The following is a 12,234-nucleotide window of genomic DNA, read 5'->3' on the forward strand; positions in this document are numbered from 1 at the left end:
AGGCCCTGGTCCTGGCTTACCCCCCGACTACTGTGTGCCTGCGGTCATGTGTCTTCCTGGCTCAGAGCCTCAGTTTCTCCACCTGTAAAATGAGGGGATTGGACTAGGTGACAGCTCTGAGGTATTTTTCACCTCTTATCTGTAATGATCCTATGACATAGCAAGGAGCAAATCTGGTCTCGTTTCCTGGCTGGTGACAAGAGCTCCTAGGGAACTCTTGGTTTACCCCCCTGCGCCTCTCTCTGGGCTTCTCCCATCTGAGGCTCAGACCTATCTCTCTGTGCCTCTCTATCTTCATCCTCTCTGTCGTCTGTCTCTGTCTCTCCCCCTCTCTCTCCCTCTCTCTCTCTCTCCCACTCCCCCTTTTCTTCCTCTCTCCTCCCTCCTCTATAAAAGTAGAGAACTTTCATGGAGACCTTCTCTCCACCCCTTAGCTGTCTGTGGGTTTCTGGCTGGCGCCTTGTGAATGAGAGTAGAAGACTTGGGTCTTCTGCCAGGGTGAAGACTTGGACTTGCTTCTCTCCTTTTGACTCAGCAGGGAGAAATCTTGTACTCAGCCAGGGTTGAGTGACTGATAATGAGAATCCTTCTTATGAATGTGTCTGAAAGCTGCCCTTTGATGGGCAGAGTGGGGACCAGCAGACCCAGGATCACAGGGTCATAGCTCTAGAGCCGAACACACCCTTGGTGGCCATTTGGTCCAGACCCTTTGTTTGACAGACGGGGAAACTGAGGCCCATGGAGTTTAAAGCAACAGGATCATTATGTAGAGCTGGACCCCAGAGGTCATTTAGTCCACCTGACACCTCAATTTTAAAGGAGGAGGGGGAATTCAAAACTCATAGATTTGAAATTAGTTGCTAAGGATCAGGCAGGATTTGAACCCAGGTCTTCTTATCTCAGAGTCAAGGCTTTTGCCACCATAGCATGTTGTCTGAGCCAGGGTCCAATTCTGCTTCCTTGTAGGACCAGGGGCCTCTTCAGTTTTCGCTGGTTTTTTTTTTCTACTTAAAATCTAACCACTTTCTCACAGTTTACAGAATAGAAAACCTTCCTTTTCCATGAGCTTTCTCACTTTCCCCAAGCCCCGTCCCCATCTCTGGCTGCCCTCCTTCCCCTCCACTCTCTCGACAGAGACAGACTACCGACGACTGCCACGAGGCAGGATTAAGGCCTTAGAGATGCTGCAGATACAGTCCTGGACCTCAGTTTGCTGGGGGAGGGGGAAGGGTCACTCTCCAGAGGCCTGGGGGAGGGGGAGGGGTCACTCTTCAGAGGTGGGGCCTGAGCTTCTTTCTTCCCCTGACCTATAACCCACTTGCTTCCTTGGGCAGCACAGGAGCCTGATTTGAAATAAAACCCAGTTGCGTACATTCAGGGGGCCAGTGCCCCTGCTGATGACAAGGGGGCTTGGCATTTTCAGAGAGCCTAGAAACTTGACCTGTAGCCGTCTCATCAGGAATAGAGCAATCCAGATGTGACCGAAGGACCCTGGAGGAGGAGGCAAGAGGTCTGCATTCTAGTTGCAGCTCCAAAACCCGGCTTGTGAAACAATAGCACAGCTTCTCTGTGCCTCAGGAAGCTTACCTGCAAAATTGGGACAAAGATGTCCTCCCTGGACTCAGTGGGATGCTCTTGTTGTGCTGGAAAAAAGCGAGCAAGACCCAGGTATAAATTTGGATGTGGATTCATTCAAGTGCCCGACTGTTCGGAGTAAAGACTCAAATCAAACAGCCCCGAGCAGGGGTAGGGACAGGATACCTAAAGGGAAAGAACACAATTTGATTTCCGTGGAGATGGGAACACAAACAGTGGGGTCCATGGAAATGGGAGTACAAACAGTGGGGTGAGCTGGGGCAAGATGGAGAAACTAAGGGGGGAGGGCATAACACTCTGAGGCTCAAATGACATAATGGGCCTGACGCCCGCCTTTGTGATCTGGCTTCTGGCCTTATCACTCCTCTGAACTTCCTCCCTCCAGTCACTGGAGACCTCTTAATTTCCCAAATGTGATGACCTTTTCTCAGTCTTTTCTTCTCAACTTCTCTGCAGCAGCTGACACTTTTGGGTGACCCTACCCTCCTGCATGTTGGGCTGTCTGGGTGGCGCAGTGGATAGAACCTGGGCCTGGAAATAGGAACTTCTTGTTGAATTACTTTTCAGTTGTGTCTGACTCTTCATGGCCTCAGCTGGGTTTTTTTTTTTGTGAAAAATACTGGAGTGTTCTGCCGTTTCCTCCTCCAGCTCATTTTACAGATGAGGAAACTGAGGCTAACAGGGCAAAGTGACTTGCCCAGGGTCACACAGTTAGGAAGTGTCTGAGGCCAGATTTGAATTCCTCTCCTCTCCTCTCCTCCCCTCCCCTCCCCTCCTTTCTTCCCTTCTCTTCTTTCTCCACATTCTCTCTCTTCGGAGCTCAGCAGATCCTATGTGTTTCACCATTTATCATCTCTCTGCAGCTGACTCCAGATCTCTGTATCCAGACCCAGTCTCTTGCCTGAACTGTCTCTTGGAAGTTTCAAAGTGGATGTCCCAGAGGCATCTCAAACTTAATAGATCCAAAACAGAGACTTTCGAGTCAGCCCTGAGCTTCTTTCCAGACTGAATAACAAAAGTGCGGCTCTCTGAAGGGCAGAGGAAATGACTATTTGCCTGCCCTGCCCACCTCCCACCCTCCATCGGATTTTGTCTCTCATCCCTTAGGGCTCTGCTTTCCAGGGTGATAGCCAGTGATCTGATAACAGGAATTCTTTCTAAGCAATCAACCTCCAAACATATGGGGGGGGGGGTGGGGAACTTGCCTTTTTTTTTTCTTTCTGGTCTAGTTATTATCTAGTTGGTCTTCCTTATGGGAGAGAATCAATCAATGAACCCATAAGTGAGCATTTATTAGGCACCTACTGTGTTCCAGGAGCTGTGCTTCTCCCTTGGGCTATATAACATGGGCCTCCTCATTGCTCTCAAGTCTCTTCTCTTTCCAGTTCACTCTCCGAAAAGCTGCCCAAGTCATGTTCTTGAAACTCTTACCCCAGGCTGTAGATGCTACAATTATCCCCATTCCGCCCCTGAGCAAACTGAGGCAGGCAGGTTAAAATATCAAGTTCAGTTTTTCCTGACTCCCAATTGCTCTATCCATTGAGCCACACTCCTAGAAATGCTATCGATGGACTGAATTCACACGATGTGCCTCCACCTGAGAGACAGAATGGTGATATGGACCATGTGTCATAGAGATCTGGGTTCAAGTCCTGCATCAGACATTTTCCTCAGGTGTAAGATGAAGGATTGGCTTTTAAGACCCCTCATATCTTGAACCCTAGGATCCTATGCATCTCCTCTGTAGAAGAGGGGTAGGATTAGACGTTGTTGAGGGGCCCTTCGAGCCCCGCTGGGTTCTGGGACCACTCTGGACAGACTGGCCGACTCTTCTCTTCCTGCCTCAGGTTTCAATGCTCCTTGTGTGGACGCAGCTGAGTCTTGGCCCAGGTGCTGATTCTCTTCCAGATGCGCCTGCAGAAGTCCTACAGCCGAGTCAAGATGAGGGTCTCTGCTCAGCGTTGTCGGAAGTGCAGCATGGTCCTGTTTGAGGAGCTCAGGTTCAGCCAGGAAGGCACTGAGAGGGTTCTGGGGGGGGGGTCTGGTGGTGCAGATTCTGCTGAGTGCTATGGGGAAAGTGTGTCCCTTGGGGCCGCCCAAGAGGAGCCTTTCAGAGAGGCCCTTCTTGATGGGCCTCACGATGCTGAGAATTGCGAGGTGTGTTTGTTGGGCATCTTTTGCCTGAGCCAATCACGCAGCAAGGTCTCAAATCCATCTCCTACCCTTACCAGAACCATCAATAACTCCAGCCAAGACCAGCAACCCGCGTTTAAAAAGAGGAAGTTTCCCCTGTTTTCCTTTTGCATTGTGATCATTATATTTGTGGTCCTGATGGTCACATGGCTGGGCTCCTTCAGAAAGAGCCTTATCTGGTGGTATGGAATGGTAAACATTTAACAACCAGTGGCTCTCCAAATATACATATACATACGTACAGACATTCACATATTTATATATACACACATAACTGGACATACCAATATATTTAATTTGTATTATTAAATTTCTACGCCATTTTCTTAAGTCTTGGCAATTGGACGAACAATAAATCAAGCCTTGGCTTGTGGTTTGCCTTTGTTCTGAGGTGCAAATGCTCACACTGAGAATTTGATGATGTTGGGAGTCTGTTTGAATGGACTGCAGCAGGCTCCTGTCTTGACAAAGATGAGGTGGCTGGAGCCGTTCCCCAGAATGCTGACATTTAGAGGCCTTTGACCAGACTCGGGCCCCTTCTGAAACCAGAAACAACGAAACTTGGTTCCTACTTAGCAAGAACAACGAGCTAAAACAGAAAGCCACCAGATGGCCTTTTGTCTTCTGGGCTTCGAGCCCACTTCCTATGAACTTCTCCCCCAGCCCAGCCTGCCCTACTCTCTATTTTGACTGAATTGCACTGTGTACCCAAATGACTAATTGAGACTTTGCCTTTAGGAGGGTTGCTCCGAGAAGGCTTGGGAAGAGAATGGCTGGGATGGAAGTTTGAGGGTAGTCCCTGGGAAGATCCTGGTGGCTACATGGGTTATTCACCCAAGGAATGAGAATCGTTTTCGTCTTCATGTTCACAGGGGCTGTATGAAACTTGCATCAGGGACCACTGATAATGTCAGAAAACAAACCTATCAAACAACCGTCTCCAGTTTTGCTTTTTACCCTAAGCTTTTTTCTTTGGATAGGATTGTCTCCCTCCAGGTGAGATGTGGAGGCTAGTCTGGGGGATAGGAGATGGGAGAGATTCCCTTCTTTGGGAGACTTTCTTTCGTTACTATCGAATAAACTTTTAACAGTCAGCAGAAAAGAACTTTGATCAAGGCCAACAACAGGGAAAATGCCAAGCTCTCACTACTCTTTTTCGGGTGGCATCTGCTCACCTTCTTAGTACAGGGGATATGATCAGTGTGGATTGATCCAAACAGAATTTTGGCACAGGGAATCTCTTCCCTCTTCCCTGGTCTGCTGTAAACAGTGAGCTTGGCACAGTGGAGCCAACTATGAATGTGGCTTACCGATGTGGTCTCTTCTTGTGACCAAAGACATGAAAGGAATAAATCAAGAATGGACAGAAAATGACTGCTATGGAGGCTCCCATACCTAGGCTGCCCATAAGCCTAGGGGGATGCCCCAGACCCAGTCATTCCAGACACAGTGTAGATGCTTAGCTTCTGTTGCTCTCTTGGGAGCTGCCAACATCCCAAATGGGGCAAAGCTTTCCCACTGCCAGCCTGTGTGGCCCATTGGTTTTCCCTCTCACTGCCTTCTGGAAGGTCACAGTTGAGTTAGCCAGGGATCTCCTGAATTAGGGCAACATCTCAGGCTTTCCCTTTAGAGCAGCCACCTGGATTCAGACTGGATTTCTTGTCCATCCCCTCTCAGATGCCAGTCTCTCTGCTTTAGCCCCTCGGGAAACCTCTTCTTTAACATGGGAAAGTGGGTACAGGGCCAGAGAGGACTCTCTTCATCCTGAGTGCCTCTTCTCTTGACTTTAATTTCCTTCTCAAAGGATACCTGCTTGCTGCACCCACAGCAGTCCCAGCTCTGTGGCTGTTTTTGTATGATCTTGGCTTTATGGGTGAAGCCTTCGCAAGACCTGGGCCATAGCTATAACCCCTGATGTGTCATCTGTCATTGAGAAAGCAGCATTGCTTGGGGGAAAGGTGTTGAGATTGCAAACTTGGATTAGAATCTTAACTCTTCCACTTCCTTCCTGGGTGATCTTGGGCAAATCACACTTCTCCTCTCTGGAACTCAGTGTCCCCAGGTGTAAAATGAGGGAGTCCAAGTGCAATCTCTATGGTCCCTCCCAGTGCTAAATTGATGGTCCTATCATTAATCTGCTGATGGCTTAGAGGCAGCCGCTATGGGGAAGTCAATGTAAGAAAACTTTCATGGTACAGTCTATGGTCAGAATGGGCTTTTCTTCTGGGAAGTCGACTAGTCCCTTCACCTCATTAGCATAATTAATGGAGCTAATTGGCTTATTAAATGTGCAAATATTGGCTAAGAAAGCTTGGATTGAAAGGTAGGTCCCTCCTAAGGGAGCTGGTCCCCAAGTCAGTGAGAAATGCTGAGGAAAGAGGGGAGAATAATGAGGAAGAAGGGGCATTGCCATGTTGATGTAGAACTTGGAAGACCTTCAGGCTCATGTGAATCATGACCTATTTCTTTTTTTCTGAGACATAATAACCGCAGAGACATTTGACCTTTTCTTCTGCCCCATCTTGTCTCAGCAGGGCTTCCTACTACTTCATCTTTCAGTGTCTTCATTATCCCCCTGGAAACCAAGCCAACTTGGGGACAAGCATCGACTTATTTGTGGATTAAAGCTTCCTGGACTTAGGGGGATGGAGTAGATAGGGGGTTGGAGTTGAAAGGATTCTGGCCAAGTCCTTTGCTTAAACAGGAAATTGTTTTGTACTGATAGAAGCCATCTTCTCCTCTCCACCATGGAGGTTGCATAGATTACTAGGTTCAGTGTGTGTGTGTGTGTGTGTGTGTGTGTGTGTGTGTGTGTGTTCCAGTGTGCACCCATGTGTCTATCTATGTTTTGGTGGAGGGGGAATGTACTTCAATTGATTGGAGCCTGTTGCAACAGTCTGGCTAGCAGCTGCTGTGGGGGGTGTAAACCCAACAACAACCAGCTCACAGAACGCTGCAAGCCCAGGTTCTTTTGATCTGCTTTACTAAGGAAAGCAACTTTAAGGGGTTAACAATCTCAATTTAATCCAGCATACAAATATCATTCACTTAATTCAGGGGGAAAAGCCAGTACCCTGAACTTCAGAGCAAACACAAACAAATTACAAACATCAACCTTGTCTGATTGAAATCTCAATGCATAGTTACCAGAGTTTAACAAAGTCCGAACATCCGGGTTTACAAGCTGGAGGGCTCTTAACTACAGCTGCCCAGAGTCTCCACATCGGCGCACCACCAAGAGTGAGAGCCCTAAGCAAATAGCTCTGTCTTCTCTCTCTCTCTTTTTTTTTTTTATAAATTTCTTTATTTATTTTTAGCTTACCACACACGGTTCTACATAGTTTTGAGTTCCAGTTTTTCTCCCCTCCCTCCCCCCTCCCTCCCCAAGACGGCATGAAGTCTCATATAACTGTCATGTATAACTTCGCATTAAATTAATTTATGCACTAGTTAAGTCGTGGAGAAGAATTTTGACCAATGGAATGAATCATGAGAAAGAAGAAACAGAACCAAAAAAAAAAACCAAAAAAAAAAAAAACCAAAAACAAAAACAAAAGAGAAGCAGAAAAGGCGAGCATGTAGTGTGCCTCAGTCTGTATTCAAACTTCGCAGTTCTTTGTCTCGATGAAGATAGCATTCTCCATCGTGAGTCCCCTGGAGTTGTCCTTGTCCCTTAGGTTGCTGAGAAAAGCACAGTATGTCAGGGTTGGTCCTCACGGAATCCATATATCTGTGGCTGTGCACAACGTTCTCCTGGCTCTGCTCCGCTCGCTCAGCATTATGTCGTGTAGGTTTTTCCAGGTTGTTATGAAGTCTGCATCATCCCCATTTCTTATGGCACAATAGTATTCCATCACCTTCATATACCACAGCTTGTTCAGCCATTCCCCAATTGATGGGCATCCCTTTGATTTCCAATTCTTGGCTACCACAAAGAGAGCTGCTATAAATATTCTTGTACATATGGGTCCTTTTCCCGCTTGCGTGATTTCTTTGGGATACAACCCTAGAAGTGGTATTGCTGGGTCAAAGGGTATGAACATTTCTATAGCCCTTTGGGCATAGTTCCAAACCGCCCTCCAAAATGGCTGGATCAGCTCACAACTCCACCAGCAATGTAACAATGTTCCAATTTCCCCACATCCTTTCCAGCATTTATCATTTTCCTGTTTTGTTATTTTAGCCAATCTGACAGGAGAGATGTGGTATCTAAGAGTTGTTTTGATTTGCATTTCTCTAATCAGCAGCGATCCAGAGCATTTTTCCATATGCCTGTAGATAGCTTTAATTTCTTCCTCTGAAAACTGCCTGTTCATATCCTTTGGCCATTTCTCAATTGGGGAATGGCTTGTATTCCTATATATTTGGCTCAGCTCCCTGTATATTTTAGAGATGAGGCCTTTATCAGAGATACTAGTTGCAAAGATTTTCTCCCAATTTTCTGCTTCCCTCCTAATTCTTGTTGCATTGGCTTTTTTTGTACAAAAACATTTCAATTTGACATAATCAAAATTATCCATTTTGCATTTTGTAATGCTCTCTATCTCTTGTTGGGTCATGAATTCTTTATTTTTCCACAAATCTGATAAGTAAACTATTCCTTGCTTTCCCAAATTACTCAGAGTATCAACTTTTACTCCTAAATCATGAACCCATTTTGACTTTATTTTGGTATATGGTGTAAGATATTGGTCTATGCCCAGTTTTTGCCCTACCATTTTCCAATTTTCCCAACAGTTTTTGTGAAATAGTGAATTATTAGCCCAGAAACTGGCCTCTTTGGGTTTATCAGAGAGTAGATTGCTAAACTTGTTGATTTCACCTACTTGTGTACCTATCCTATTCCACTGATCCACACCCCTGTTTCTTAACCAGTACCACGCAGTTTTGATGACTGCTGCTGTGTAGTACAGTTTGATATCTGGTGTGGCTAAACCACCATCTCTAGCATGTCTTTTCATTAATATCCTAGATACTCTAGACCTCTTGTTTTTCCAAATGAATTTTGTTATTATATTGTCCAGCTCGGTAAAAAAAGTTTTTGGTAGTTCGATTGGTATGGCACTGAATAGATAGATTAATTTAGGTAGAATTGTCATTTTTATTATATTAGCTCGGCCTAACCATGAGCAAGTGATATTTCTCCATTTATTTAGATCTGATTTTATTGGTTAATGAGGTTTGTGGGGTTTTTCCCCCTGGTTACCTTTTTATGTCTCTCTTGAGTTTTGTATTTGGAGATCAAATTTTCCATTGAGTTCTGGCCTTTTCATCAGGAAGGTCTGGAATTCCCTTATTTCATTGAATGTCCATCGCCTTGCCTGGAAAATTATGCTTAGTTTTGCTGGGTAGTTGATCCTTGGTTGTAGTCCCAGCTCCTTTGCCCTTCGGAATATCATATTCCAATTTCTCCTGTCTTTTAATGTGGAAGCTGAGAGATCCTGCGTGATCCTGACTGTAGTTCCACGGTGTTTGAATTGCTTCTTTTTGGCGGCTTGCAGTATTTTCTCCTTGAGTTTATAGCTCTGAAATTTGGCTATAATATTTCTTGGTGTTTTCAGTTTGGGATCTCTTTCAGGGGGTGATCGGTGAATTCTTTCAATGACTATTTTGCCCTCTGGGTCTAGGACCTCTGGGCAGTTGTCTTTGATAATTTCTTCAAAGATACTGTCAAGGCTCTTTTTTTCATCGTGGATTTCCGGTAGGCCAATAACTCTCAAATTGTCTCTCCTGGATCTATTTTCCAGGTCAGTTGTTTTGCCAATCAGATATTTCACATTTTTTTCTATTTTTTCATTCTTTACATTTTGTTTTATTACTTCTTGATGCCTCATAGATTCATTAGCTTCCACTTGCTCAAGTCTAATTTTAAATGAGTTGGTGTTTACATTTTGCTTTTGAGCCTCCATTTTCAATTGGTTGATTTCGCCTCTCAGGGTGTCCTTTTCTCTCTCTAGATTCTGAATCTCCGTAGCCATTTCGCCAATCTTATTCTTTAGGGACTTGATTTCATCAGTGGATTTTTTTCTCCCTTTTTTCCATTTTTTCCATATTTTCTTTTAGCTCCCTAATTTGGTTTTTAAAATCCTCCTTTAGCTCTTCCAGCAGTGCTTTTTGGGCTGGAGACCAGTTCATATTAGCTTTTGAGGTATCTGATGTATCTACCGTGTCATTGCCGTCCTCCTCCATATCGATATTTTGAACCTGCCTGTCTCCATAAAAAGAATCTATTGTCCTCGGTTTTTTTGTATTCTTCTTCATTTTTGTTGTTTTCCCTTTTCCTGGCATTACAACGAATTTCTATCTTTGGGCTCTCTGTCCCAGCTTTCTTATTCTGGGGGTTGTGAGTCTAGAATTATAACCTTCAGTTTCCTGAGGTGTGGGGGAGGGGTCTGGCTCCCTGGCGTCTCACTCCCTGTGGGTGCTCTCCAGCACTTGCTTTTCAGCAATGTTCTCAGCTGTTTGTTGTTTGAGCTGATGTCTGGCACTTCCCCTGGGGGAGCAAGGTTACGTCTGGGCTCCCGGTGTTGACCCCTGCCGACTCTGCGGGACTAATGAACTTCTAGTATTTGTCCTGTGAGGCCCCACTACTCTCTCCTCTGTTTCAGTTCTCTTTTTTTTTTTTCCCGAGGAATTCTCTGGGTGGGGAGGGGAGGGATCAGAGCCGTTTACCTGGCCATTGAGTCTTCCGGAAGTTCAAGAAGCCGAGTTCCTGGGTTTTGCAAGCGTCAGGAGTGGGTGTTTTCATGGCTGGTGGCGTTGCGCTGCCTCTCGTCGCTCCCACAGACTGCCGTCCTGTGTTCCTGTCTTCTCTTTTTATGCACTCTTTAGCCATCATCAAACATCATCTGAGCCACCAGAACTTAAGCTCTTACTATTGGCTCTGGAGTTAGCACCTCCCTCTAGGACCTTGAGGGCTTCACCCCCACATCAATTTAGCACCTAATAGCTAGCGGTTTTGGGCCTACTTGGGAGCAAAGATATAATCAGACCTCCCTTCATGGGCCCCACCTGGAGCCCTACCTTAGTTACCTAATGTAATCAAGGAGATAAAGGCAAAAACTCTTCAAGGGCACTTGGTTGAATAAGTGCTAAGAGCCCATCTTGGTCACCAATACAGAGCCTCTCACTCAAAGGAGCTGTGAATGAATCATCCAACCAAAAACAATTCATTGCTACTATGTGCCAACTACTCTACTGGGTGGTAGAGATATGAGGACAAAAATCAGACAGTGTCTGTTCTCGAAAGAGCTTGGATTCTAATAGGCTCAAATGCTGGGAACTTTCCAAATTGTCTGAATTCTATTTGTACCGGCCTAGTATGCAAGGGCATTCATTTTGTTTTTAATTTGAAAATTGTTGTAGATTTTTTAAAAAGCCATTTCCTTCATTTCCAAATTCTACTTCATAGACTTAGTAGTTTGTGACCCCAGGCAAGTCACTTTAATCTATCTGTGCCTCAGTTTTCTCATCTGAAAAATGAGGAAGATAATCCCTACCTCCCAGGGTTGTTGTGAGGAGTGAATAAAATGGCATACATGTGCAAAACACCTAGCAAACCTTAAAATGTTAGCTATTACTAGAATTGTAATGATTTCTCTTCCTTTCCCCAGGAAATCATCCCTTTTAACAAGGAAAGATGGGGGAAAAAGCAGCTCATCAAAACTAACCAACATATTAACCAGGTTGGACAGTGTCTACCATGCTCCATCCCCAAAGTCCTCCACCTTTGGAAAACAAAGAGGACAATCATTAATTTTAAATTTACTTAAGAATGAAAATGAATACCAAAAGAATGGTGGAAACACACTCTGTAGCAGCCAGGAGATTAAGGTCTGCTCTCCAAGAAATAGTGGGGGTGGGCTGTGGGGGGGAGTGGGAAACACCATCTCCATAAAGACCTACACTGCAAGGTAGGAAAGCTGATTGTCTTTTACATGGGAAATACGATGAATGAATGAAGCTTCTCTTAGCTTGTGCTCAGCTCAATCGCCAGCCCTCCCTCTCTCCCTTCTCCCTTCTCTCTTTCTGTCTCTCTTCTTTATCTTTCACTCTTTTTCTCCATCTCCCTCCCTCCTGTCTGTTTCTCTCTCACCCCTCTCTGTCTCTGTCTCTCTGTTGGTTCCTCTCATAAGGTCAATTCTCCTGGCCCAGACATATTACATTCCAGAATGTTGAGAAAACTGAGTGCAGTGATTGCGGATATTGGAGAACCAGAGAGAGCCAGAGGGGAGCAATAGGGTTGGAGAAGGGCAAATGCCTTAATGCATGCCCCACTCCACAACAAAATGTGGTGTTTTTTTTGGTGGGGAAGATGGGGAAAAAAGTTGACCCTGTAAACTGTAGGCCAGTGAGCTTGATGTTGATCCTAGAACGTTGATTCTAGAGGGTTAGAGGATTAAAGAGATGGCTGGTGAACATTTAGAAAGGGAAGCAGTGATCTCA

General features: G+C 45.3%; 1 protein-coding gene across 1 annotated transcript in view; it reads left to right on the forward strand.

Moving 5' to 3' along the window:
• Nucleotides 1-12,234, forward strand: part of MROH2A (maestro heat like repeat family member 2A) — an 84,077-nt gene that overhangs the window by 13,257 nt on the left and 58,586 nt on the right. Inside the window, exons 6-7 of the mRNA XM_036755840.1 lie at nt 2,982-3,083; nt 3,505-3,753. Coding sequence (XP_036611735.1) covers nt 2,982-3,083; nt 3,505-3,753 — 351 coding nt within the window. The remainder of the gene's footprint in view (nt 1-2,981; nt 3,084-3,504; nt 3,754-12,234) is intronic.

Source organism: Trichosurus vulpecula, chromosome 4 (assembly GCF_011100635.1).
Source record: "Trichosurus vulpecula isolate mTriVul1 chromosome 4, mTriVul1.pri, whole genome shotgun sequence".
Lineage (NCBI taxonomy): Eukaryota > Metazoa > Chordata > Mammalia > Diprotodontia > Phalangeridae > Trichosurus > Trichosurus vulpecula.